General features: G+C 49.5%; 1 protein-coding gene across 1 annotated transcript in view; it reads left to right on the forward strand.

Moving 5' to 3' along the window:
* Positions 1–10,169: 10,169 nt before the first annotated feature.
* The window catches only part of LOC112121305 (zinc finger protein 271-like), a 79,601-nt gene continuing 62,171 nt past the window's right edge, over positions 10,170–27,599 (forward strand). The window contains 2 exon segments of the mRNA XM_029913629.1: positions 10,170–12,274; positions 12,277–12,332. Coding sequence (XP_029769489.1) covers positions 10,171–12,274; positions 12,277–12,332 — 2,160 coding nt within the window. The 5' untranslated portion in view covers position 10,170.

The following is a 27,599-nucleotide window of genomic DNA, read 5'->3' on the forward strand; positions in this document are numbered from 1 at the left end:
CCTCGCCCCCCCCCCCCGCTGGCCCCCAGGTCCCTCGTCACCCCCCCTTTCCTGAGAGACACTGCCTCCCACCCGCCAGGTGCTGGCTCGCTCCCCCTCCCCCGGCAGACCCCTCCCCACCTGCCGGGTCCCTCTTCACCCCCTTTTCCTGGCAAGACCCCTTCCCCACGAGCCAGGTCCCGCCTCGCACACACCCCCCCCGTAAGCTCCCCCACCTCCCAGGTTCCTCCTCATCTCCCTTCCCTGCAAGACCCCCTCCCCGCCTGCCGGGTCCCTCCGCATCCCCCCTCCCCTGCTAGATCCCCCTTTCCCAGACTGCCTGGTCCCTCCTCACCCCACCTCCCCCTCCAGGTCCCTCCTCTCCCTCGCCAGATGCCCCCTCCTCCCCGGGTACTCCTCGCCCACCCGCACGGCGGGTCCCTCCTCACCCCCCTTCCCTGCAAGACCCCTCCCCTCCCGCTGAGTCCTGCCTCGCCTCCCCCTCCCGGGCCAGACCCGCCCCCACCTACCGAGTCCCTCCTCTTCCCCCCTCTCCCACCAGAGGCCCCCTCCTTCCAGGTCCCTCCTCACCGCCCGTCTCCCCGCCAGGCCTCCCTCCCGGGCACTTCTCGCCCACCTACTGGGTCCCTCCTCATTCACCCTCCCCCACGAGACTCCCTGCCCACTGTGCCCCTCCGAGGAGAGGAGAGATGGGGTGAAGGGGAGGGGGCGGGGCCTGGGGCTGGAGAGGCGAGGCAGGGAGCTAGCCTCCCTTAGGGGAAGCTTCATCCTCCACCCATGCTTTCCCTGTCTGTGCCACTTCCCTCTCAAATGCTGATAGAAATTCCCTCTAGTGCTTCCCTTGTCTCTCTCATTATTATCTATCCAGTATTTTCCCAGCGTGGCAGAATCTAGGGTGTCTGTCTGCAGGGAAAGGGCCTGGGGGAATTCTGATGTGAAATGAACTAAAGCCTTTTCTGAAACCTCCACCACTGCCCTTCTCACCCAGACAGGCTGCAGAATGACGTCCATGTTTCGCTCCAGCTCATCCCGTCCTCCCATGGGACAGGAAAGAGAAATGGCTGCAGAGGAGCCAGTTCAGGTAGGGATTATTGGGGGGTGGCTGGTGGGTTCCTACTGGAGGAGAGGGACAGCAAATACACCGGAGATGGGAAGGTTTGCACAGTCTGGTCTGGAGGTTGGAGCGGGACAGGAAATGCACAGGGTGAAGAAAGGGAGGAGGACAGGGTGTGGCAAACCTGCTGGGAGTTGTTTAATAAGTGGCCTAGATTCTAGGAACAGACCCATGAGGTCGGAGGTTGAAATGCCCTAATTTGTGGAAGAGGAAACAACCCACCTAGATTGGGCTAGGAAAATAGACCAGACTCCCAGTGCTGGAGCCTGACCCGACTAACCGCAGCTGCTGTGAGATATGAAGGGGCACCCACAAGTCAGGCGTAGGGGAGGTGCCCCTCCCCTCATATCTACTTCCTCACAATCATAGAATATCAGGGTTGGAAGGGAACTCAGGAGGTCATCTAGTCCAACCCCCTGCTCAAAGCAGGACCAATCCCCGACAGATTTTTGCCCCAGATCCCTAAATGGCCCCCTCATGGATTGAGCTCACAACCCTGGGTTTAGCAGGCCAATGCTCAAACCACTGTGCTATCCCTCCCCCCAATGAGGAGGGTGTTGGGCTTCCTACCCATGTCATGGTGATGTCGTGGTGGGTGTCTGCTGTAGACCACCAGACCAGGAGGATGAGATAGATGAGGCTTTCTTCGGACAACTAACAGAAGTTTCCAGATCACAGGACTTCAATCACCCTGACATCTGCTGGGAGAGCAATACAGCAGTGCACAGACAATCCAGGAAGTTTTTGGAGAGTGTAGAGGACAACTTCCTGGTGCAAGTGCTGTTGGGTCCAGAGTGATCTAGACAAATTGGAGGATTGGGCCAAAAGAAATCATATGAGGTTCAACAAGGACAAGTGCAGAGTCCAAGCTCTTAGGACGGAAGAATCCCATGCACTGCTACAGGCTGGGGACCAACTGGCTAAGCAGTAGTTTTGCAGAAAAGGACCTGGGGATTACAGTGGACAAGAAGCTGGATATGAGTCAACAGTGTGACTTTGTTGCCAAGAAGGCTAATGGCATATTGGTCTGCATTAGTAGGAGCGTTGCCAGCAGATCGAGGGAAGTGATTATTCCCCTCTATTCGGCACTGGTGAGGCCACATCTGGAGTATTACGTCCACTTTTGGTCCCCCCACTACAGAAGGGATGTGGAGAAATTGGAGAGAGTCCAGCGGAGGGAAATGAAAATGATTAGGGGGCTGGGGCACATGACTTATGAGGAGAGGCTGAGGGAACTTGGCTTATTTAGTCTGCAGAAGAGAAGAATGAGTGGGGATTTGATAGCAGCCTTCAACTACCTCAAGGGGGGTTCCAAAGAGGATGGAGCTCGGCTGTTTTCAGTGATGGCAGATGACAGAACAAGAAGCAATGGTCTCAAGTTGCAGTGGGGGAGGTCTAGGTTGGATATTAGGAAAAACTATTTCACCAGGAGGGTGGTAAAGCACTGGAATGGGTTACCTAGGGAGGTGGTGAAATTTCCATCCTTAGAGGTTTTTAAGGCCCAGCTTGACAAAGCCCTGGCTGGGATGATTTAGTTGGGATTGGTCCTGCTTTGAGCAGGGGGTTGGACTAGTTGACCTCCTGAGGTCTCTTCCAACCCCAATCTTCTATGATTCTACCAGGGAGCTCTCGCTGGACCCTGCTAGGGACTCCATCACCTGTATCAGTCTCAGACTAGTAGGAGTGTGATGGATCTGCTGGGACAGAAGGGGCTCTCTCTTTGTGCCCTCACCCTCATGTTTTCTGGATGCTCTAATACTTGATAAGTTCGTGCAGGCTAGGTCCCTCAATGGCTATTGGCTAGGATGGGCAGGGATCGTGTCCCTCGCCTTTGTTTGACAGAAGCTGGGAATGGGCGACAGGGGATGGGATTACTTGATGATTACGTGCTCTGTTCAGTCCCTCTGCGGCACCTGGTATTGGCCACTGTCGAAAGACAGGATACTGGGCTAGATGGACATTTGGTCTGACCCAGTATGGCTGCTCTTATGAGCGGTGTGCGGGTAGGACTCTGTTGACTGCAAGCCACCCAGAGCTTCCATTTGATTGACTCCTTTTCCCGTTGAATAGTGGGGCTGTGAGTGGGGCAGCAGGTACTGACTGTTGAACTCTTGCTCTTTCAGGGGCCGGTGACCTTTGAGGAGGTGGCTGTGTATTTCACCAGGGAAGAGGGGGCGCTGCTGGACCCCACTCAGAGAGCCCTCTACAGAGATGTCATGCAGGAGAACTATGAGAATGTGACCTCGCTGGGTAAGGATTCACACGCTCTGCCCTCCCCGCTACAGAACACTCTGGGAACAGGGCACAGGGCAGTTCAGCACAAAGTTTAACAACTTCACTTTGCTAAGACAAAACTTGAAATTAGGTCCAGCGTAAAGAACAGAAGCCTCCGACCCCTGGCTGGCAATCAAACACTGAGCCTATTCCACACAAACCAGCTCAGACTTGCAAAGTGAGATCACCCCTTTCCCTCGGGATTCCTTCTGAGTCACTGACTTCACTTAGCCCTCGCTGAACCCTGGAAACAACTAGCACATATGCCACCAAACTGCAGACGATCTCCGTGACAAGAACACGCCCTTGTGCTCCTTCACTGACACAACCTACAGCCCTTAGCACGGAAATGGGGCAGGCTAGGTCCCCCAAGTTCCACACGCACCTCCCTTCCTATCACAGTCACAGCTCTGCCAAGCTGCTCCCCGTAATCCATCCAGCAACAAATTACAGCTACGCTGACCCAGTGCACACAGCTGGAGGGGATGCCGATAAATGCTGGTATTCCCATCTGTGGAACACAACACAAACAATGGCACGTTCTCTTAGTCCTTCTTTGTAACTATTCTAGGTTTTTATGGCCAGATGTGACTATTAGGTCATCTAGTCTGACCTCTTCTGTAACACAGGCCACAGAATTTCATCCAGTTACTGCCGAATTGAGCTGAATACCTTGTGTTTGACTAAATCATCTTCCAGAAGGGCATCCAGTCTTGACTGGAAGACTTCCTAAAATGAAGAACTCTCCTCTTCCCTTGGTAGTTTGTAAACCTTTGCACCAGCCTTACTGAACCACTCCCAGTGACTAGTGCCAACCCCAGGGTTAGGGAAGGGGCAGAGATGAGGTTGTGTTTTAGATGTGGCATGTACTCTGCATGAATGTAGTTTATGGGTATTTAATTACATTGATTTTTGGAATGTGGGTTTTTGGTTTTTTGTTTGTTTGTTTGTTTGGTTTTTTTTGCCACTATAACTGTCTACCCTAAAGCTTTCCCCAACATAGCTATGCTGGTGAGCAGTGTGATTTTTCACACCCTGTGACGGGGCACGTTCACCCTGTCCTCTTTTCATGCAAGGGGCTGTTCCCAGTCCACGAATAGGTTCACTGCACTGTTCTGTGTCCCAGAGTTAGAAGTCCTAATGGTCAGAGTCTATAGGATTGCCCTTATTCGTAGGGCAATAAGGCCTAATGGCCAAAGTCATTTGGGTTGCCCTGATCCTCACAGTGGTATGGCATAGTGGCTAGGATAAATTAGATTACCCTTATCTGCAGGGCGGAACGGCCTAGTGGCCAAAGTCAAGGACAATGGGCTGCCACCTAGGGGTGGGTGGTGGCCAGGGTAGGGGGACCCAGGCCCTCCGTGCTCCACCAGGTCCCAGCCCAGGGCCCTGTCTGTGGCAAGGGTCTCTGCCACTGAGTCAGCGGGGAGCCAAGTGCAACACGCTGACTGTTCTTAGCCCTGCAGCCGACATCCCCCTGGGCTACTTCCTACTATGTCTGCTGGTGTCTGGGTCTCCGCCTGGGTCTCGGTGGCCCTTGCTCCTGCTGTCAGAGCCTCTGGTGCTTCCTGGTCTGGAGCCTGCAGCAACTGTCCTTCCTCTTCAGCTGTCAGCCCAGACTGAGCTGAGCTGCTCCTATTTATATGCCTGCTACATTTGGAGCATGCCCACTAGGGCTTGGTGGGCGTGGCTTCCACAGCCCACAATGCAGAGTGAACCTGGTCAGATAAAACTGACATTCTGGCCCTCCAAGCTGGGGGTTAGGCACATGGCGAACAACCCTGTCCCGTAAAAAATAAAATATGTTACAGAAGCAGCACCTGAGAAGTCGACCTTCACTGCAGCGGTTCTCAAACTGTGGGGCGGGACCCCAAAGTAGGTTGCGACCCGGTTTTAATGGGGTCGCCAGGGCTGGTATTTAGACTTGCTGGGGTCCAGGGCTGAAGCCTGAGCCTGCCACCTGGGGCCGAAGCCCGCGCCACACACCCCGGGGCTAAAGCCCAAAGACTTCAGCCCTGGGGAATGGGGCTTGGGCTTTGGCTTCAGCCCTGGCGGCAGGGCTCAGATTACAGGCCCCCACACAGGGCTGAAGCCCTTGGGCTTGGGTTTTGTCCCATCCACCCACCCAGGACAGTGGGACTTGGACTTTGCTCCCTCCCTCCCCCTGCCCAGGGCGGTGGGCACCGGTGGGCTCAGGCTTCAGTCCCTCTTCCTGGGGCCATGTAGTAATTTTTATTGTCAGAAGGGGATCGTGTTGCAATGAAGTTTGAGAATTCCTGCTTTACTGTGTGCGATGTCCTTCAGGAGTCAAACACCCGTATGACTTCCAGTGGTGAAAGCCGAAAGGAAGCCACTGGCATGAAGACTGAAGTGTTCAACTCCAAGACAAAAACCAAACTTGTTTTTTGGAATGTACGGACAATGTATGAAATACAGAAGCTAGCTCAGGTCCCAGCAGAGATGAGACGCTACAGCTTACATATCCTGGGTGTCAGCGAGAGCAGATGGATGGGATCAGGAAGATTAACAACAGCCTCAGTAGAAACTTTGCTGTATTCTGGACAGGATGATGGACAACACCATGACAGTATTGCCATCCTTTTGAAGAAGGGAGTGAAGCAGTCCCTGCTTGAGTGGAAGTCCATCAGCAGCAGAATTATGAGCCAGACTGAAAGGGAAACACAATAACATCCCCCTGATTCAGTGCTACGCACCGACAAATGACTGTGAGGAAGAAGCAAAGGATCTACCTTATACTACAGGTGGAGTTAGAGAGAGTACCATGCCACGACCTAACTATCCTCATGGGAGACCTGAATGCCAAGGTCAGTAAGGACAACACAAACAGTGCCAGAGCAATGGGAAGACATGGGTGTGGCATGATGAATGAAAACGGAGAGAGGCTTGTTGATTTCTGCAATATGAATGATCTAGTCATCGGCGGAACCCTATTTCAACATTGTGAAATTCACAGGCTGACATGGTGTTTTCCAAATGGCAAAGATAAGAACTAGATTGACCATATGATGATCAATGTCAAATGGCGACGCTCAGTGACAGATGTGAAAGTGAGAAGAGGAGCAGATGTTGGCAGTGACCACCACCTTGTGACAGCCTCCATCATGCTAAAACTGAGAAGTACGTGGCCACCAAGCAAGGGACATAGACATTATGATGTTGACAAGCTAAAGTCCCGTGAATTATAGAAAGCCTTCGTTCTGCAGTGAAAGAACAGGTTTCAGGCACTTGCAGACATTGATGAAGAGGAGGAGATCAACAAGAAGTGGGACAAAGTAACAACAATCTATGAACAGCACAGCGAAGCCTGTCTAAGCCAGAGGCAGAAGAGAAGAAAGGAGTGGATTACACCCAGCACATGGAACACCATAGAAACCAGACGAGCCCCGAAGAAAAAAGTTTTAGACATAAAATCCCAGAAGCTAAAGGACAAATACCACGAGCAGTATAGCAAGGAACACTGGGAGATCAAACGCCCTGTGAGAGCGGACAAACGACATTATATTGATAATCTAGCAACACAAGCAGGGGAGGCATCTGCTCATGGTGAACAAGGTTCCGTCTACAAAATCTTATCAGTGGTAAACGGCAGACACCAACAAACTCTCTCATCAGGGACACACAAGGCCACCTACTGACAACAGAAAAAGAACAAGAAATGCACTGGACAGAGCATTTCAAAGAATTACTGAACAGGTATCCACCTACAGAGGAAGCAAACATCCTAGAGGCAGAAGAAGATCTTAATATCAACACAGACACCCCAACAAAGCAAGAGCTCATTCAAGCCATCAAATCCTTAAAAAATGGGAAAGCTCCTGGCAGGGATAACTTGAATGCAGAATTGGTCAAGGTAAATCCTGAGTTAGCCGCATCTATCCTGGCCCCTCTATTCACATCAGTCTGGGAAAGGGAAAAAGTGCCAGAGGAGTGGACCAATGGGGTTATAGTGAAGATACCAAAGAAAGGAACTCTCAGTGATTGTAATAGCTGGCGTGGTATCACACTTTTAGCTGTGCCAAGCAAGGTATTGTGTAAGATCATAGTCCAGGATGTATCAGAGGCAGTTGATAGCATTCTCAGAAAAGAGCAAGACGGTTTTTGGAAAGGGCGTACATGCACAGATCAGATCTTCATTCTACGAAATGTAATAGAACAGTGCTTGGCAATGGCAACTCTACATAAACTTCTTAGACTTTGAGAAGGCTTTTGATAGCATTCACAGGACCGGCCTATGGCACATTTTGTATAGTCAACATTATCAAAATCATCTATTCCAACTTCACATGCAGTGTTGATCACAGTGAGCTCAGTTTTGAAGTCAGAACAGGAGTACGTCGGGGTGTGTCATGTCTGCAACCCTGTTCAGCATTGCCATCAGCGTACAACAGAAGACATGCCAAGAGGCACTAACTGGACACCCTTCCCATCCCTTGAAGACCTGGACTTTGCAGATTCTCTCACTCTCCTATCACATACCCAGCACCATATACAAGAAAAAACAACTCGACTCAACACAGTCAGCCAGCAAATTGGATTGAAAATCAACTGCAATAAGACAGATATTATGCCTTTAATATTGCCTCACCATCACCATTATGGATAGAGGATCATGGCCTCACCAATGTAGAAACATTCACATACTTGGGTAGCACCATCTGCCAGGATGGTGGAAACAGCCAGGACATCCGGAACAGAATCAGTAAAGCCAGGAACACCTTCAGGAGCTTAAATACAGTCTGGAAATTATCAAAATACAACACCAAAACCAAACTTAAGATTTATCAGAGCTGTGTACTTCCAACACTACTTTATAGTGCAGAATGGAGGGGAATGACAAAGTATGACATGTCCAAACTGTCTTCATTCCATACAACCTGCCTCAGAAAAATCCTCCATATCTTTTGTCCCACAACAATCTCAAACCAAGACCTATTCACACAGTACAGCCAAGAGGATATGAGCACCATCATTGCCAGGACATGTTGGAGATGGATTAGCCATGTGCTTCGGATGGAAACTGCTTCCATCACCAGAATAGCATTAAGATGGACACCTGAAAACAAGGCTGCCTGAAAACAACATGGCGAAGAGCTGTGGAAGCCGAGCTGAGAAACCTGGGGCACAGCTGGGGAACCATTGAAAGACTTGCCAGAAACAGACAGGAGTGGAGGAGCTTTGTCACTGCCTAAACGCCAGAGGCGTCATGGAAACATGATGTGATGATGAATTCAGGTTCAATGGCCACAGCACATCCCCTTGAGCCAACACTTTACTGTGACAGCAGATTGCGGGAAACTCTCTAGCAGTTAACAATGACTAAGACTTGCAGCACATGTGTATTTCCATGTCATCGACTCACCAGTTTGGCTTGTGCTGCTCTGAAATTCCAAATCCTACCGTTATTAACTTTTTCAATAATGGTTTCCCAAAGAGGCAGTGGGTGCTATGTACTAACTGCGATAAATGCCAAATGACTGAGATCGGTCGGGGGACAATGAGAACCATAGTTTCAGCCCCAGCTGTGTGCAAAAAAAGTTTCAAGAGCAAGATGATTTTGTAAAAAGCTGCATGGGGGGGTGGGGGTGAGGGTGAGGGCTATGTCTTAGGAACCTCTTTAACAAATCACCCCATGTTTGGACCACTAACCCTTTCCTGATTGCCCATGAAAAATTTGCCCAGCAAATTTCAAGACAATCCGAATAAACATGTAGCATTTAGGGTAGTTAGAGTAGTTGGTCTTTAAACAGAAAATAATGCTTCCGTCGAGCTAGCTACTGCCTCTCACGGCGGTAGATGACCTATGCTCATGGGTCATCTTTCCCATTTCTGTAGTGAGTGTCTACACTGACGCACTACAGCAGGACAGTCACAATGTCTCAAGTGTAGACAAGCCCTGAGATACGACATTCAGTGACACCTCCCCGTCCCTCCTTTTCCTTACTGCGCTGAATCCCACCAGCCCTTGCTCACCAGTCCCGGCTTTCCTACACCCCTCCTATTGTCTCTGGGTTTCTCTCTGTGATTAAGCAGCAGATCCAGGGTGACTTCCCCTCTGGCTGGAGTCTTTACTTCCTGGAACACGGAGTTACTGACTCTGTGTTTTAGGAGCCCCTTGTTGAGGAGTGTCTGGCTGTGTGTGTTCCCAGCAGAGATGGGGATAGTTAAATCCCTCATATGCAGAGTGCCCTGCACCTTGGAAGCTTCCCCAAGCGTTTTACTGCTTTACAATGGGCTGGGTTAAAACGGATAGACTCTTCTTTGTGAGAAATGTGCCATGAACTCCCCTGATCTCCCTTATTTTCTGTTCCCTCAGCAGGGTTTCCTGTTTCCAAACCTGATGTGATATCCCAACTGGAACAAGGGGAGGAGCCGTGGGTCCTGGATCTCCAGGGCTCTGAGGAAGGAGAGATCCTGAGAGCTGTCTACGCAGGTGAGGGATCATTAAACCAATTCAAAAACTCTCAGTGCCTGAAGGAAGGAGCTGGGACTCCCTAAAAAGGCCTTGGGAGCTCTCGGAGTTCAGGAGTATCCCCAGGAAGGTTTGTACCCTATGGGCAGCTATCCCTCCCGGCTTCCTACCCATCCTCACTGACACCTGGCAGCAGCTTCCTACCTGATGGGATGTGGAGGCAGAATTGTTCCCCTCCTCTGTCCCCTAAGGAGAGGAGTTTTTTCTGTCTCTCCAGCTATAATTTTGGTTTGATTTCCCCTTTTCTATCCCTGTTTATGACGTTTCTCTCTCTGTCCTAGGAGGTGCTGGGATGGTGAGTGAGAACAAGGAGCTGAATCCTCAGCAGGAAGATGCTGAGCAAGTGGAAGCACACGGGGGATTATTGCAAGGATCCCAAGGGAATGTGTCCAGGCGTCATGTGAAGGGGAAAGCCTGTGAGAGCCAGCACAGGCCAGAGAGGCAGCAGGGAATCCAGCCCAGGGAGAAAGTGGGCAAATCCATTAATTGTCAGGGGACTCACCAGAACTCCAAGAAAATCACAGCCCAGCAGAGAATACCTATAGGAGAGAGAAAAAACACATGCACTGAGTGTGGGAAACACTTCACTCTGATCTCCACCCTCATTAGACATCAGCGGATCCACACGGGAGAGCAGCCCTACAAATGCTGTGAGTGCGGGAAACAGTTCAGTGAGAAATCAAACCTTATTACACATCAGACAAGCCACACAAGAGAGAGACCCTATGAGTGCTGTGAGTGCGGGAAAAGCTTCACTCGGAGCTCTACCCTTACTAGACATCAGAGGATCCACACAGGAGAGAGACGGTATGAATGCTGTGAGTGCGGGAAAAAGTTCACTCTGAGCTCATTCCTTATTAATCATCAGAGAATGCACACAGGAGAGCGACCCTATATATGTGGTGAGTGCGGGCAAACGTTCGCTCAGAGCTCAGCCCTATTTAAACATGAGAAGATCCACACAGGAGAGCGCCCCTACAAATGCTCTGAATGCGGGAAACAATTCATTGAGAAATCAACATTTATTAAACATCAGAATAGCCACATGGGGGAGAGACCCTATGAATGTTGTGAGTGCGGGAAACAGTTCAGTGAGAAATCAAGCCTTACTAAACATCAGACAAGCCACACAGACGAGAGACCCTATGAGTGCTGTGAGTGCGGGAAAAGCTTCACTCGGAGCTCATCTCTTATTAGACATCAGAGGATTCACACAGGAGAGAGACCGTATAAATGCTGTGAGTGTGGGAAAAGTTTCACATTCAAATCAAACCTTAATATACATAAGAGGATCCACACAGGAGAGCGCCCCTATGAATGTTGTGAGTGCGGGAAACAGTTCACTTGGAGCACAGCCTTTCTTAAACATCAGAGAATTCACACAGGAGAGCAGCCCTATGAATGCTGTGAGTGCGGGCAAACGTTCCCTCAGAGCTCAGCCCTTCTTAAACATCAGAAAATCCACACAAGTGAGAGACTTTGTGTGTGCTGTGAGTGTGGGAAAAGCTTTACTCGGCGCTCATCCTTTATTAGACATCAGAGGATTCACACAGGAGAGAGACCGTATAAATGTGAGTGTGGGAAAAGCTTCACTTTCAAATCAAACCTTAATAAACATCAGAGGATCCATACAGGAGAGCGCCCCTACAAATGCTGCGAGTGCGGGAAACAGTTCAGTGAGAAATCAAACCTTATCACACATCAGACAGGCCACACAGGAGAGAGACCCTATGAGTGCTGTGAGTGTGGGAAAAAGTTCACTCAGAGCTCAGGCCTCTTTCATCATCAGAGAATGCACACAGGAGAGCGCCCCTATACATGCTGTGAGTGCGGGAAAAAGTTCACTCAGAGATCAGGCCTTATTAATCATCAGAGAATCCACACCGGAGAGCGACCCTATGAGTGCTCTGAGTGTGGGAAAAAGTTCACTCAGAGCTCAGGCCTTATTAATCATCAGAGAATCCACACAGGAGAGCGCCCCTACACATGCTCTGAGTGCGGGAAATCGTTCCCTCATAACTCAGGCCTTATTAAACATCAGAGGATCCACACAGGAGAGAGACCCTATGAGTGCAGTGAGTGCGGGAAAAGTTTCACTGAGAACTCATCCCTTACTAGACATCAGAGGATCCACACAGGAGAGAGACCATATGAATGCTGTGAGTGTGGGAAAAGGTTCACTTTCAAATCAGACCTTAATAACCATCAGAGGATCCACACAGGAGAGCGCCCCTATGAATGCTGTGAGTGCGGGAAACAGTTCACTTGGAGCACAGGGCTTACTATTCATCGGAGAATCCACACAGGAGAGCGACCCTATACATGCTGTGAGTGTGGGAAACAGTTCACTCAGAGCTCAAGTCTCATTAATCATCAGAGGATCCATAGACGAGAGCAGCCTGTGAATGCTGTGAGTGTGGGAAAAGTTTCATCTGGAGCTCACACCTTAATACAGTAACTCCTCACTTAATGTTGTAATTATGTTTCTGGAAAATGCTACTTTAAGTGAAACGATAATTAAGTGAATCCAATTTCCCCATAAGAATTATTGTAAATGAGGGGGGCTAGGTTCCAGGGAAATTTTTTTCGCCACACAAAAGACTATATTTTTATACATACATTTATATACATAGTATAAGTTTTAAACAAACAATTTAATATTGTACATAGCAGTGACGATTGTGAAGCTTGGTTGAGGTGGTGAAGTCAGAGGGTGGGATATTTCCCAGGGAATGCCTTGCTAAATGATGAACTAGCACTCGGGTGAGCCCTCAAGGGTTAGCACATTGTTATTAATGTAGCCTCACGCCCTACAAGGCAGCTTGAATGGAGGGAGGACACACAGCATGGCAGAGAGAAACAGAGACACACACTGTGTGTGTGTGAGAGAGAGAAGCACATTGCCCCTTTAAGTATGCTGACCCAACTCTAAGTACACTGCCTTTTTAAGTAGATCAGCAAGTTGAGATAGCAGCTGCTGCCAGCTCCCTCCGTCCTGAGCCCTGTCATGTTTCCTTCCCCCCCCCCCGCTCTGTGGAGATGGGGTACAGGAGCGGGGGGAGGGGGACACACTGACATTAGCACTCCTCTCTCCCCCCCACCTCTGCACAGCAAGCAGGAGTCTCTGGGAGCAGCTCCAAGGCAGAGGGCAGGAGCAGCACACGGCAGTGTGGGGAGGGACAGCTGAACTGCCCGGCAATTGATAGCCAGCTGGGCGGCTCCCGCACAAGGAACTTAGGGGATCTGAAGGGGGGGCTGGCGGCCCACTCTGGTTCCAGGCCTCCACCAGCTCCAATGGCTGCTCTTTCTGCAAGCAGTGGACAAAAGAGGCGGGCTGCCAAACAACGTTATAATGGAGTATTGGGCAACTTTAAACAAGCATGTTCGCTAATTGATCATTAACATAACGAAACAACTTAACCAGGACAATGTTAAGTGAGGAGTTACTGTGGGCATCAACGATTTCACAGGATAGATACGCACCATAAAAACTTTGTGTAGGGCAGAGAAAAGATTTTTTAAAAGACATTTGCTAATTCCCACATAGTGACTTTTTAGGGCTGTTTGTACCATTTGCGTCACCCTGTTCTCTCAGCTCCCCAGGTGAGTTGCTTGCTTTTCGTTTAGCAGGTCGCCCTTCTCTGGAGTGAATCCTTTGGTCCTTTCTACCAACTCCTTTCTAATGTGAGTCATCATGGGAGTGTGTCTCTCCTGCCAGGAGTGTCCATCAGCCCCAGGGGTGGGAAATAGGGGTGATCTCAAGTAGCTAAACTGAGCAAAAATCGTTCTGGGGTTTGCCCCCTCTAGGATTTTCCATGGAGTCAGCCTGCTGGAGGTAGCTATCCTAATGTAAACACCCTGCTAGATGTGCCGTGCTGACATAGCCCAGGCACAGGGGTTGGGGTTAGCTAGCACCTTCCCCTTTGAACTGTCCTAATTCACACCCATTTTCCTGCTCTAGCCAAGCCCTGAGCAGCACATTTATACTGTCACTGTACTAGCAGAGCGATTGTTAGTCACCAAGTTCCCCCTTTGGTGACAGATTGTCTCATTCCCAGATGTTCTCACGCTGGTCCAGGTTGTGCTGGGCAGCAGGTATTTTTCTTTTTACCACTTCCCTTATTGAAAATCTATTTCAATATAACAAAGAGGAGGAGCAGGAGTGGGACAAATGTATCATTTCAGCCTCTGCGACACCAGAAGGAAATGGGTTGAGTCGGCGGGATTACCTCCTTCCCCATTGCCGTCACTAGGCCCGCTCACTCCAGCAGCGCTGGTGTCTGTCTGAGCCACAATGGAGTTTACCTACCTCTGTTCTATGCCTCCACCTCCCAAAGAGTCTCTGCACTTCATAGCAAATTGATCCTAAATCCGTTAGGACTGAGATGAAAGTGTCCCAGACCTGGATGGGAAATTTCTGTGGATCCCAAACACAGTGTGATCATTCCAAGATTAAATCCGTTTCTGTCTATTGACAGAGCCACTTCTGGACTTTTCCCTACGGAGCTGAGATTGTTTGCAGATGAGAAGGTTGGCAGTTTTTCCCTATTACAATGAAGCTTTTTTTTTTTTTTTAAATAACACGACTCCATAATAATGAAGTGCTGTTGAGTGAAGCAGGTTTGAATGGATCAGAGGAGAAGGCAACGGGGGAATCTGCTCTCCTGATTTTTGCATCATCAGATGTAACCTGCTCTGGAATTTCATTTTATATGAAAGAGAAAGTGACTTATACCGCTTTGTTGTGGGTTTTTCTCTCTCTCCTGAAGGCCATTTGGTCACATAATTGAATATTATTGGTTTTGTTCTCCAGGATATAGCTCAGATTTATCGGGGACTTTGGGAGAAATGACTGTTTCCTAAAATAATGCTTTCTCATTTTATTTTTGTCTTTCCTGCACCGCTGCATGATGACATGGAAGAAGCTCGAGTGCAGTTCGAGCCATCGGGCGTGCTACCAAGAAAACAGTAGTGGGTTTAGGTCTCCACTCTAAAATGGTGAACAACAGCACACCCGAGATTGTGCAATTAACTGAAGTAACTGGGTGCGTGTGGCCAATGATTTGGGAAACGCTGTCCCTGTCTGTGTTGATGTGGAGAAAACAGAAGTGGCATTTTTGATGAACTTGCCCTTCGTAGATGCTGCAAATGTGCATTGAAATGAAATCAGTGTTGTATGTGGGAGAGCTGCAGAATACCTATTTTTAATAAATTCCCCTCCTTTGGTGACTTACGGGGATTGTGATGCAGGAGTGTTTCTAGTCCCTAATTTAGACCTGTGCCACCAGATTAAAGAAATAAATTGGGCGTGTTTGGGGAAGTCATTCCTCATTAACACTGCTCAGATTTTGGTTGGTTTTGTAAAGGATTCTATTCCAGAGGAGTGTAAATGTACCCTGACGAGGCCAAGGATTTGGCAAGAACTCAGTTTGATATAGCAGACTCCCAGTAGTTGATTTTCACCCCAGAGAAGGAAACTGTGTGGAACTATCGTCCAGATAAAACTGTTTGATTGTTTTTAACACCGCTCCCTAATTCAGTGTCACTGATTAGAGTCCCAAAGGCTGCCCTGGCTCGAGTGGAAGGTCCTTCACTATTTGGATCCAAGTTCCATGAGGCAAAGTGAGAAATAGTTGATGCCTTCAGAGGAGATTCCTGCCCCAGCCTGATTGAGCACCAAGGACTTCCATGCTGTTTGATTCCCTCATCCATTACTGTCATTCTATGTGTCAGGCTCCAATTTCAGACTGCTGGATAGACAAATGTTGAATCCTGATTCTATGCTGTTGTCACTTAGTTTTGCTCTTGTGTCTGATTCAGTTGTACCACTTTGCATGCACCTCCTGATACCTTGAAAGATTGGAAGGTGTGAATATGGCGCTGACATCCTTTCTCATGATGCAAACCTTCCCACGTAGCATGAGACCCCTTCCACCAACACTTACATCAGAAGGACCAGAGATAAATGAACTCACAGATGTGGAAAGCTACTGTGCTGGTGTAGACCACATTTACACAGTGCTCACTTGGTGGAAATTGGGCTTAAAATGAAACAAACCTGTATGATAAGATTTCATAATCTTTGACTATGTTCTTTTTACTAGTGAAAATGATGTTAATTATTCGTTAAAGCCTAACTTAGTGATAACCTGAATTATACTGGAACACTGTGACTTACATTGGTTTGCTTTTTGTTAGTAATATAGGAAGTGGTGGCCAACCTTAAAAAGTTTATTTGATGTAAAACACCCCCTTTGGACTAAGGTGCTCTGAAGCACAATATCCCTCCAAGGCTGAGGTGGGGGAATGTAAGAGAGAAATATTGTATAGGAGAACACAGACCCAGACTTCAGTTATTTCTGTTTCAACTGGAATTTGTTTTGACAAGCTCTAAAGTAAAATTATTTAAGGAGACAAGTTGTGTAACCTTTTACCCAATTAGACTGTATGGGTCACTGAGTTCCCCTCTTTTCTGCAAAGCGAAGATATATAACGTCTGTCAGGAGATGTCCACGGTTCTTTTTATGAATGGTAATGGATGCATGCGGCAAGAGGTAGTTTGTTTGTTGGGGAGGAGGGAGTTGGCTACCCATTATTTTTATGGGAGCTGAGACCCCTTTTCTTTTTTTAAGGAAGCCCATTGTCACAGTTCAGCCTTTTAACCCTCAAGCCAGGCTATGGAAACCTCCCCAAAACTGTCCTTAGATTTCATTCATTTTTGAGATCTTTGGGATTCAGCCCTCCACAGTGCATGTGGTTCACAGCAACCAATATTTTAACAAAACTTGTGTGTTTAATGGGACTTTTCCGAATGGATGATAGCCCAAAGTCTGCCTCACTTAGCACAGGCCACATTGTCTGTACCCAAAGTGTAATTCACACCTGATTTGCCTGGAAACTTCAGGGGAGTGACCTTAATGTGGGGTGAGCTAGAATCGTCAACCATGAAGACCAAGGTAAAGGTGGAAGCCCTTTTGCCCCAGCAACCTGCCTAAGAAAGACGGACATTCCAGGACTCCCAGACTGATCCCCTCTGGGGAAGGAAGTTGTAACATCAACACCAGGCTGTGCCAGCCTTGACCTGTCTCCTCGTACCTGAGAGAGCTTGCGAATGTGAACCCCATCGCCTGGCTCCTTGACTGCAGCTCTAGTTCCTACTCCACGGGAGTCCACAAGAGCTGCAGCATTGAATTCATTTGTCAGTTTCAATATCTGATTGTTACTTGTTCTAGTTCTTATCTACTGGGAGCCAACCCAGCCTTCCTGTTCTACTCTGGTGGTACAGTGGGGCGCAGTGCATGCACATGTGTATGAAACCTGTCACATCCATGCAGGAAAGGAGCTAAAAAGAATATTCCCAAACCTAAATAACCCTAAAATCTGCCCTACAAAATGATTGAACATGTGCTCCTCGTTCTGTGAACGTGTTCAAAGAACCTAAGCGGTCAGATCCATACCATTAAAATTCTGTGTATTAAGGTCTGTATCTGTATTAAGGTATTTGTCTATGGAAGCCACTGGGAGAAGGTTAGCCACATACTGGTGAGATCTAAGGTAGAAGCTCTGAAGTTGTGGCTTAAATGTGAACAATATATTGGTCTTAGCATTGATATATTCAAGTGGCTGAGTGTGGATCGCACGACCTGGGTGAAGTTCTCTGACTGGGATTAATAACTAAGTGGACAGCTGCCTCCTCGGTTCTTGTTTCAGAATTTAACAAGGGTTCATTTTCTGCTGTATTGTTCTGATAACCTGGCTAAAGTGATGACTTGATTCTAAAGCAAGATCGTTGTTTACTGACTGATTTTCTGATCTGACCTGAACATGATCACTGTATTGTGTACTTGAGAGCTAGCTAGGTGGCATTACAAATAGATTAGGTTTAGTGAGGTGTGTTCTTCATTTTATTTGTTTCTTCATTTTAATGAAATGTATAAAAGGGATATTGAGTCATGTCTTTCAATAAGCTACATAGGCGAGAATCGTGGAGTATCTGGGTGGAGATCAGCTGGTGTAACTCGGAGCCTTATCAGCTCCCTCTACATTAACTCTTTGGTTCTCATATGGGAGCAGCTGGGGGAGAGGGCACCCATCTCAGCTCTGGCTGCATCCTAGGGGGCTCAGAGCATCGCAAAGGAAAATGAGCTCCCCTGTGCAGGCTTTCAGGAGCATGGAGTGGGGGTAGGGGAGGTGGGCCAGGGCAGTGCGTCTCCCTTATGAGAGATTGATGGAAGGGTGGGGTATCTCTAAATATGTAGTAGTGTTGGATTTCTCTGCTGTCACTATCATGGCCAGACCCTGCCGCCACACCGGTCTGGCTTGCCCTGGGCTTGTGTCTGATCAGGCCGAGGTGAGGTTGGGGGTCTGGTTTGAAAGGTTATAAATGGAGGTGAAAGGGGCTAAGCAAGCCAGAAATGTACTGGGATGGTTCCGGCTTTCTTGGCCCCTGTCCCCAGCATCCGGCCTGGTTGGGGAGCGGAGGGGGCGGACTGCCACTGTCTCCTCCCATCCGGGCTCTCTCGCAAGCAGCTTCTGCTATGCGACCCGGAGTTAGAGTTGCCAGGCGTTCGGTTTTTCACTGGAACGCTTGGACAAAAAGGAACCCTGGTGGCTCCGGTCAGCACCGGTGACTGAGCTGTTAAAAGTCCAGTCAACGGTGCAGCCGGGCTAAAGCAGGCTCCCTGGCTCCGTGTGGATCCCGTAGTGGCTGCATGTCCCTGCAGCCCCTAGGCGCAGGAGCGATCAGAGAAGCTCCATGCGCTACCCCCACCCTGAGCGCTGGCTCCACAACTCCCATTGGCTGGGAACTGCGGCCAATGGGGGTGGTGCCTGTGGGCATGGGCAGTGCCCACGGTGCAGAGCTGCCTAGACGCACTTCTGCCTAGGGGCCGGACATGCTGGCTGCTTCCGGGAGCAGTGCGGAGCCAGGGTAGGGAGGGAGTCTGCCTTAGCCCCGCTGCGCCGCCACCTAGGAGCCACATGAGGTATGCACCGGCCGGCCACAGTCATACCCTGAACTCCCTGTCCCAGGTCAGAACCCCCTTCCACGCCCCATCTCCCTCCTAGAGCCTGCACTCCAACCCTGTGCCCCATCCTTGAGCCCCCTCCTGCACTCCAGCCCTGAGCCCCCTCCTGTACGCCAAGCCCCTCATCCCCAGCCCCTCTCGAGAGCCTGCAGCCCAGCTGCGGCCAACACCCCCTCCCACACTCCAACCTCCTGCTCCAGCCCAGTGAAAGTGAGTGAGGGTCGGGGAGAGTGAGTGACTGAAGGAGGGGGGGCTGGAGTGAGGGGGCGGGGCCTCATGGAAGGGTCAGGGTGGGGCAAGGGTGTTCAGTTTTGTGCAATTAGAAAGTTGGCAACCCTACGCCGAGTGGCCACCCTCAGTCTGCGTGAGAAGCAGCTCTGTCTTGCCCCCTTCCCCAGCTGAGGTGCCCGCGAGGTTGCTGGAGCTCCGAGCAGACACTGTGGTGCTCTGAGTCTCCCGGGGGCAGGGCCAGCCCAGAGACGTGTTCCCAGCTCCTGTGGCTCCAGCCCCCCAGGAGCCAGCGGTATTGGTTGCCCTGGCCAGGGACATGGGGCTGGAAGGTTCCTTCCAGAGGCAACATGTGGGGTAGTCATGTGCCCTCCCCCCCCCCAGTTTACATTGTGCCCTTCCTGTATCAGAACGTACAAATCGTCTCTGCTGGGAGGGGTAGATTGTCCCCCACTGTACCATTATTTGGAAGGGGGTGTCCTGACTCCATGGCAGACGACCGCTCTCCCTCCCCCGCCACTGGAGGGAGGGGAAACCTTTTACCCATGTCTCCAGCTCCCTTCCTTCCTCAGCTGCAGGAGATCTCTAGGCTGTGTTAAAGACACTGCGTGGCAGTTCTGGCCAGCGGGTGGTTGGAGCTGGCCGTGCTGGCTGCAGAGTCCTGCTGTAACCTCACTGTCGCCATTCAGGGCAACTGCACCTGGATTCCCCCTCTGTGGTCACCCAGCAACACCCTCCCTTAGACTTTCCAGCCATCACCTGTTGGGCAGACATACATGTCTCTCCCTCTCCTGGTGCTTTTCAAAATCCAACCTCGTGGGCTTCCTGGGAGGATGCTCAATGATGAAGGACAAGGAGGGGGGGGGGGAATCCCAGAGAGAAAGACCCACATCAGCACAGACTGAACAGTGAGGAAATGGGCTGGGGGAAGCAGACAGAGGTTACAGAGAAGCCTATTTACTCACAACAGGGACACTGTCTCTTACAGAGGGCTGGAGACAAGTGCAGCATGTTTAGGATGATGGTGGTGGAAAGAAAAAAGGCTGGATTCAAGATGAGACCAAAGGAGGGGAAGGTGAATGGCAGCTCCACACAGGACTACGGCGCTCCGTCCCATTTAACCAGCTAATTTCCCTGTTCGGGCTAAACTTTTTGTCATCTAGGTGGTTGTTACATTCCCCTCTGGTGTTATCTAGACTGGTGATCTGCTAGGTCACTCCAATCCTTGACTCTGGGAGCCAGCCTTACCCTGCTCTGCTGGGAGAACCCCCACTCCTGGGCTGTTCACGCACAGCCTCTGGCATGTAAGCTGCTCCCAGGTACTTGCAAGCGAATGACACAACCCTAGGAACCTCCGGCTTGCAGTTATGCCTGCTGGACGCTGCAAGCATATATGAGTTCGTCAATTTAACAAAGAACTTGATATTTACCGGGCTTGTTATCCCAAGGGGAGCCTCTGACACACTTCAAACCAAATGCACTGCTTCAGGTAGAATAAACAAATTTATTAGCTATAAAGAGAGATTTTAAGTGATTATAAGTCAAAGCATAACCAGTCAGATTTGGTCGAATGAAATAAAAGCAAAACACATTCTAAGCTGATCTTAACACTTTCAATGTCCTTACAAACTTAGATGTTTCTCACCACAGCCAGGCTCTCCCCTTTGATCAGAGCTTCAGTCGCTTGGTGGTGGTGGTGTCTGTAGATGTAGGTGGAAGAGAGAGAGAGAGAGAGAGAGCAAAATGTCTCTCCCTTTTATCATGTCCTTTCTTTCCTTTTGGCTTTGCCCCCCCCCCTTTCAGAGTCAGGTGAGCATTACCTCATCGCAGTCCCAGACTGCCCAAAGGAAGGGGGTGACTCCCTCAAGGGTCTAACAGATTCTTTTGTTGTTGCCTAAGCCAGTGTATCATTGTTCCTGTGAGGCTGGGCTGGGTTTGTCCCATCCATGCCTTGATGAGGTGTGAACTGCCTCTCTGTTCTTGGAAAGTTTTTGCATGGGCTTGCTTTGGATACATTGAGGATACATTTTCAACCTCATAACTACATACATGAAATTATAACCTATAACCTTACTGTAACATTAGTGTAACAATTACTAGAACATCACTATAACAACCATGCTCAGTGCATTATGAGTCTTCCAAAGACACCCAACATGACAAACTTTGCATTGGATACCACACAATCATTTTATAAAGATGAAGATTCATAGATTCATAGATTCTAGGACTGGAAGGGACCTCGAGAGGTCATTGAGTCCAGTCCCCTGCCCGCATGGCAGGACCAAATACTGTCAAGATGGGGGTGTAGGGTGTCCCCCCGACGTACAGAGCATCACAGTGGTATTGACTTCGCAGCATCCTCTATCTCACCCCCTCTAGTGGCTGGCCCACATGCAGAACAGCCTACTGCTCTCAGTTACGCTACTAGCTCAAGGGGCAGAGGTCTGTATGCGGTGGCTCAAATGGCCCTGTGCTGCTGATGACCTCCCCCCCCACCCCAGGAGCCCAGTCACAGCTCCTCATCAAAGGGGCTCCCAAAACACAGACACAGTAACCCCATGCCCCAGAAAGTAAAGGCTCCAACCAGAGGGGAAGTCACCTTGGACCTGCTCCTTAACCACAGAGAGACACCCAGACACAATGAGAGTTGTAGGAAGGCTGGGACGGGTGAGCATGGACTGGTGGGATTCAGCGCAGTAAGGGATAGGACGGACCGGGGATGTAGACATTACTACAGCAATGGAAAGGGGTCTCCCATTGGCATAGGTCATCCACCTCCCCGAGTGGCAGTAGCTAGGTTGATGGAAGCATTATTTTCTGTTTAAAGATCAATTTTTCTAACTACACTAAAAGCCATATTTATTCAAATTGTCTTGATATTTTCTGGGATTTATGGGCATTCAGGGAAGGGTTATTGGTCCAAATATGGGTCTGTTTGATACGAGGTCCCTGAGATACAGCTGTGCCACCAGAGGCAGCTTTTTACAAAGTCATCTTGCTCTTTTAACATTTTACTGCACACAGCTGGGGCTGAAACTATTATTGTTCTCCTTGTTCCCTGACAGATCTCAGTCACTTGGCATTTATCTCAGTTAGTACATAGCACCCACTGCCGCTTTGGGAAACTAGGACTGAAAAAGTCAATACCTGTAGAATTTGGAATTTCAGAGCAGCACAAGCCAAACTGGTGAGTCACGGACACTGAAATGCAGACGTGCTGCAATACTAAGGCCTGGTCTACAGTAGTCTGTTATTTCGGAATTAGCCGAGTTAATTAAAAAAAAAAGAGAGACCAAACCAGTTTTTTTCGATTTAAAGGGCTCTTTAATCCAATTTCTGTACTTCACCTCGGCAAGTGGAGTAGTGCTTAAATCGAGATTGCAATCCCGGGTTAAAGGTATTGTGGACGCAATTCGACGTTATTGGCCTCCGGGAGCTATCCCAGAATGCTCCCTTGTGACCGCTATGGACAACACTCTCAACTCCAATGCACTAGCCAGGTGGGCAGGAAAGGCCCCGGGAACTTTTGGATTTCATTTCCTGTTTGATCACTATCAGTGCAGATGACCATCAGCACAGTCCACCATCACAGGCGACCATGCAGAGTCCACCATCACAGGAGATCACGCAGTCCCGGATTTGCAGACGAGCTCCAGCATGGTCCAAACGGGAGGTACTGGTTCTCATTGCATGTTGGGGAGATGAATCTGTTATGGCAGAACTACGTTCCAAAAAAAGGAACGCAAATACGTACGCTAAAGTCTCCAGGGCCATGACGGAAAGAGGCTACTCCAGGGACACAGAGCAGTGTCGTACAAAAATCAAGGAGCTCAGGCAAGCATACCAAAAAGCCAGGGAGGCGAACGGGAGCTCTGGGTCACAGCCCCATACATTCACCTTCTACCATGAGCTGCATGCAATTATGGGGGGTGACGCCACCACTACCCCACCACTGTCCGTGAACACCTGCAAGGGGGGAGTTGCATGGAGCAAGGAGGAAGAGTCATTGGAGGATGAAGAGGAGGAGGACAGTACACAGGCAGCAAGTCGGGAATCTCTTTTCCCCCCTAGCCAGGAACTATTCTTAACGCTGGAGCCAATAGCCTCCCCCCACTCCCAAGGTGCATTTTTATTGCATTTTGTAGAAGTTCCTCTTGGAAGTTTTGCCCTCTGATCCAAAATGTTTGGGTTAAGAGTAATAGTTTTAAGTGCTCTGAAATCCACATGCAGACCCTTGCCCGGTCTCTTCTTAAAAGTTTTGCCAGCGGAGCTGTGTCAGTTACGGGTGTTCCATATTGTCGGTCCTGGGCTCCCGTGGAAGCTACAGAAGGTAACAATTCCCCGCCGTTTTTCAGCCATCGTGAACTGAGCCACACAGTCACACCACTAACCAATGTTCCCTCGAATATTTTCTATCTATGTGCAGATTCAATTTTGTTATGTGCAGCACCAATCTCGAGGTATGTGCGGATGTGCACCACCAGTGCAAACAAAAACCCTAGATATAATATATATTCTTAAACAGTTCATAGGTATGGAGGAAGAAGAAAATATATTAAAACAAGGGATAATTAACAAGTTGCACTGCCTAAGATGTTTATTTAATATGAAATCAAATACAAAGAAAATTGACACTGCCCTCGGAGTACATGTATTTTATCATCCTTTCTAACAACGCAAGCTAGTAAACACACCAAAATGTGGCATACTGAAAACAGCTATAGAAATAAAACAAAGCCATGGCCATTAAGCAAAAGCATAAAAAATATGCACCAGAGGCCCAATTTAATAACCTACTTCTACCATAGAGTCTGACCACTAAATCTCAAAAAATGAAGCATTTGCCAAAACACTAGCATGCTACAGACTTTTGCAGTTCACAAAACTATTCCTCTTGCATGCATATTATCTGCACACACAGCTCAACTTTAGGATGCTAAACAAATCTATGAGTCAACTAGAAAGAGTCATGCTCTCATCGCAAATATTAATACAATATTTTCTGATACTGGAAAGGCAAGTAAAGGGTATTCACTCAGGCTTATACCATTTCTATGGGATGTCAACTCTTAATTTGATGAATACTTCCCACACATAGAACAGTAAAAATAAGTAATAAATCAACACAGACAGCAAAGAAAACCCCAAACAAACAAGTGACAACACTGAAAATACGAAGGGAAGTAAAACATCAGGTGGTTGGTTATGGGTATTTTAAATGAGTGTTTAGGACCCACGCTATGCAAGTGCAACAGAGCCCTGTAGAAACAGACAAAGTTCTCCTGGTTTGAAACTTTCACATTGTGTGTGTGTGTCACCAACTCAAAGAGTAGAAGCCCTGGAGCACATTGACACATGGCTTCAGGGTATGTCTACACTACGAAATTAGGTCGAATTAATAGAAGCCCGTTTTATAGAAATCGGTTGTATACAGCCGATTGTGTGTGTCCCCACATAAAATGCTCTAAGTGCATTAGTTCGGCGGACCGCGTCCACAGTACCGAGGCTAGCGTCGACTTCCGGCGCATTGCACTATGGGTAGCTATCCCACAGTTCCCGCAGTCTCCGCCGCCCATTGGAATTCTGGGTTGAGATCCCAATGCCCGGATGATGCAAAACAGTGCCGCGGGGGGTTCTGGGTACATGTCGTCAGGCCCCTCCCCCTCCGTCACAGCAACGGCAGACAATAGATTCGCGCCTTTTTACCTGGGTTACCTGTGCAGACAACATACCACGGCAAGCATGGAGCCCGCTCAGCTCAGCTCACCGTCACCATATGTCATCTAGGTGCCGGCAGACATGGGACTGCATTGCTACACAGCAGCAGCAGCAGCTAACTGCCTTTTGGCGGTAGACGGTGCAGCATGACTGGTAGCCTTCATTGGTGATCTGGGTGCGGGCAGCCGTGGGGCTGCATTGCACCAGCCCCCTTGCCTTTTGGCAGTAGATGGTTTATTACGACTGGTAACCGTCCTCGTCGGACAGCAGTGGCTGTCGATCATGGGCACCTGGGCAGACAATGATGGTTATCAGTCGTAGTATACTATTTTCTGCAAAGCACCCAGTTTTCTGCTAAGCACCCAGAAGAGGCCGAGGGCGATCTGGGTGCTGGCAGACATGGGGCTGGCAGCCGTGGGGCTGCATTGCACCAGCCCCCTTGCCTTGATGATGATGGTTATCAGATGTAGTATGCGTAGGATGGGGCTACATTGCTACACAGCAGCAACCCCTTGCCTTTTGGGCAGTAGATAGTATATTACGACTGGTATCCATTGTTGTCATACTGCAGTGGGTATCAGATTGTGCAATACACCTGAAGGCTAATTGCCAAGCGCCCAGTATTTGCTGCCAAGCACCCAGAAAATGCCAAGGGCTATCAGTCATGCTGCACCGTCGTCTTAAGATGTAAAAAATAGATTTATTCTGTATTCATTTGCTTCCCCCCACCCTCCTGCTAAACCCAGGCTTTTGAGTTCAATCTTTGGGCGGGGGGGGGCATTCTGTGTGACAGTTGTTTGTGTTTCTCCCTGATGCAAAGCCACCTTTCTTGATTTTAATTCCCTGTACCTGTACGCCATGTCGTCACTCGCCCCTCCCTCCCTCCTTCCCTCCCTCCTTCCCCTGGTCCGTCAGATACTACTTTCGCGCCTTTTTTCAGACAAGACGCCATAGCTAGCACTGGGATCATGGAGCCCGCTCAGATCACCGCAGCAATTATGAGCACTATGAACACCACGCGCATTGTCCTGGAGTATATGCAGAGCCAGGACATGCCAAAGCAAAACCAGGACCAGGCGAGGAGGAGGAGGAGGCGATTGCAGCGCGGCGACGAGAGTGATGAGGAAATGGACATGGACCTAGACCTCTCACAAGGCACAGGCCCCAGCAATGTGGAAATCATGGTGTTAATGGGGCAGGTTCATGCTGTGGAACGCCGATTCTGGGCCCGGGAAACAAGCACAGACTGGTGGGACCGCATCGTGCTGCAGGTGTGGGACGATTCCCAGTGGCTGCGAAACTTTCGCATGCGTAAGGGCACTTTCATGGAACTTTGTGACTTGCTTTCCCCTGCCCTGAAGCACCAGAATACCAGGATGAGAGCAGCCCTCACAGTGGAGAAGCGAGTGGCGATAGCCCTGTGGAAGCTTGCAACGCCAGACAGCTACCGGTCAGTCGGGAATCAATTTGGAGTGGGCAAATCTACTGTGGGGGCTGCTGTGATCCAAGTTGCCAGGGCAATGAGAGACCTGGTGATATCAAGGGTAGTGACTCTGGGAAACGTGCAAGCCATAGTGGATGGCTTTGCTGCAATGGGATTCCCAAACTGTGGTGGGGCGATAGACGGAACCCATATCCCTATCTTGGCACCGGAGCACCAAGCCACTGAGTACATAAACCGCAAGGGGTACTTTTCAATGCTGCTGCAAGCCCTGGTGGATCACAAGGGACGTTTCACCGACATCAACGTGGGCTGGCTGGGAAGGGTACATGATGCTCGCGTCTTCAGGCAGTCTGCTCTGTTTAGAAAGCTGGAGGAAGGGACTTTCTTCCCGGACCAGAAACTAACCGTTGGGGATGTTGAAATGCCTATCGTGATCCTTGGGGACCCAGCCTACCCCTTAATGCCATGGCTCATGAAGCCGTACACAGGCAGCCTGGACAGTAGTCAGGACCTGTTCAACTACAGGCTGAGCAAGTGCCGAATGGTGGTGGAATGTGCATTTGGGCGTTTAAAAGCGCGCTGGCGCAGCTTACTGACTCGCTCAGACCTTAGCGAAAAGAATATCCCCATTGTTATTGCTGCTTGCTGTGCGCTCCACAATATCTGTGAGAGTAAGGGGGAGACATTTATGGCGGGGTGGGAGGTAGAGGCAAATCACCTGGCCGCTGATTACGCGCAGCCAGACACCAGGGCGGTTAGAGCAGCACAGCATGGCACTGTGCGCATCAGAGAAGCTTTGAAAACCAGTTTTGTGACTGGCCAGGCTACGGAGTGAAACTTCTGTTTGTTTCTCCTTGATGAACCCTCCGCCCCTCCCCCCACACCCGGTTAACTCTACTTCCCTGTAAACCAACCACCCCACTCTCCCCTACCCTCCCCCCTTCAAGCACCAGTTGCAGAGGCAATAAAGTCATTGTTACTTCGCATTCATGCATTCTTTATTAATTCATCACACAACTAGGGGGATAATTGGAAAGGTAGCCCGGGATGGGTGGGGGAGGAGGGAAGGAAAAGGACACACTCCAATTTAAAACTTTAAAACTTATTGCTATGGAAATCATCTACGGTGGAGTGACTGGGTGGCCGAAGGCCCCCCCACCGTGTTCTTGGGCGTCTGGGTGAGGAGGCAATGGGACTTGGGGAGGATGGCTGTTGGTTACACAGGGGCTGTAGCGGCGGTCTCTGCTCCTGCTGGCTTTCCTGCAGCTCAACCATACGCTGTAGCATTGGGGAGGAGGGCTG

This window comes from Terrapene carolina, unplaced genomic scaffold, assembly GCF_002925995.2.
Source record: "Terrapene carolina triunguis isolate 2854851 unplaced genomic scaffold, T_m_triunguis-2.0 Scaffold751, whole genome shotgun sequence".
NCBI lineage: Eukaryota > Metazoa > Chordata > Testudines > Emydidae > Terrapene > Terrapene triunguis.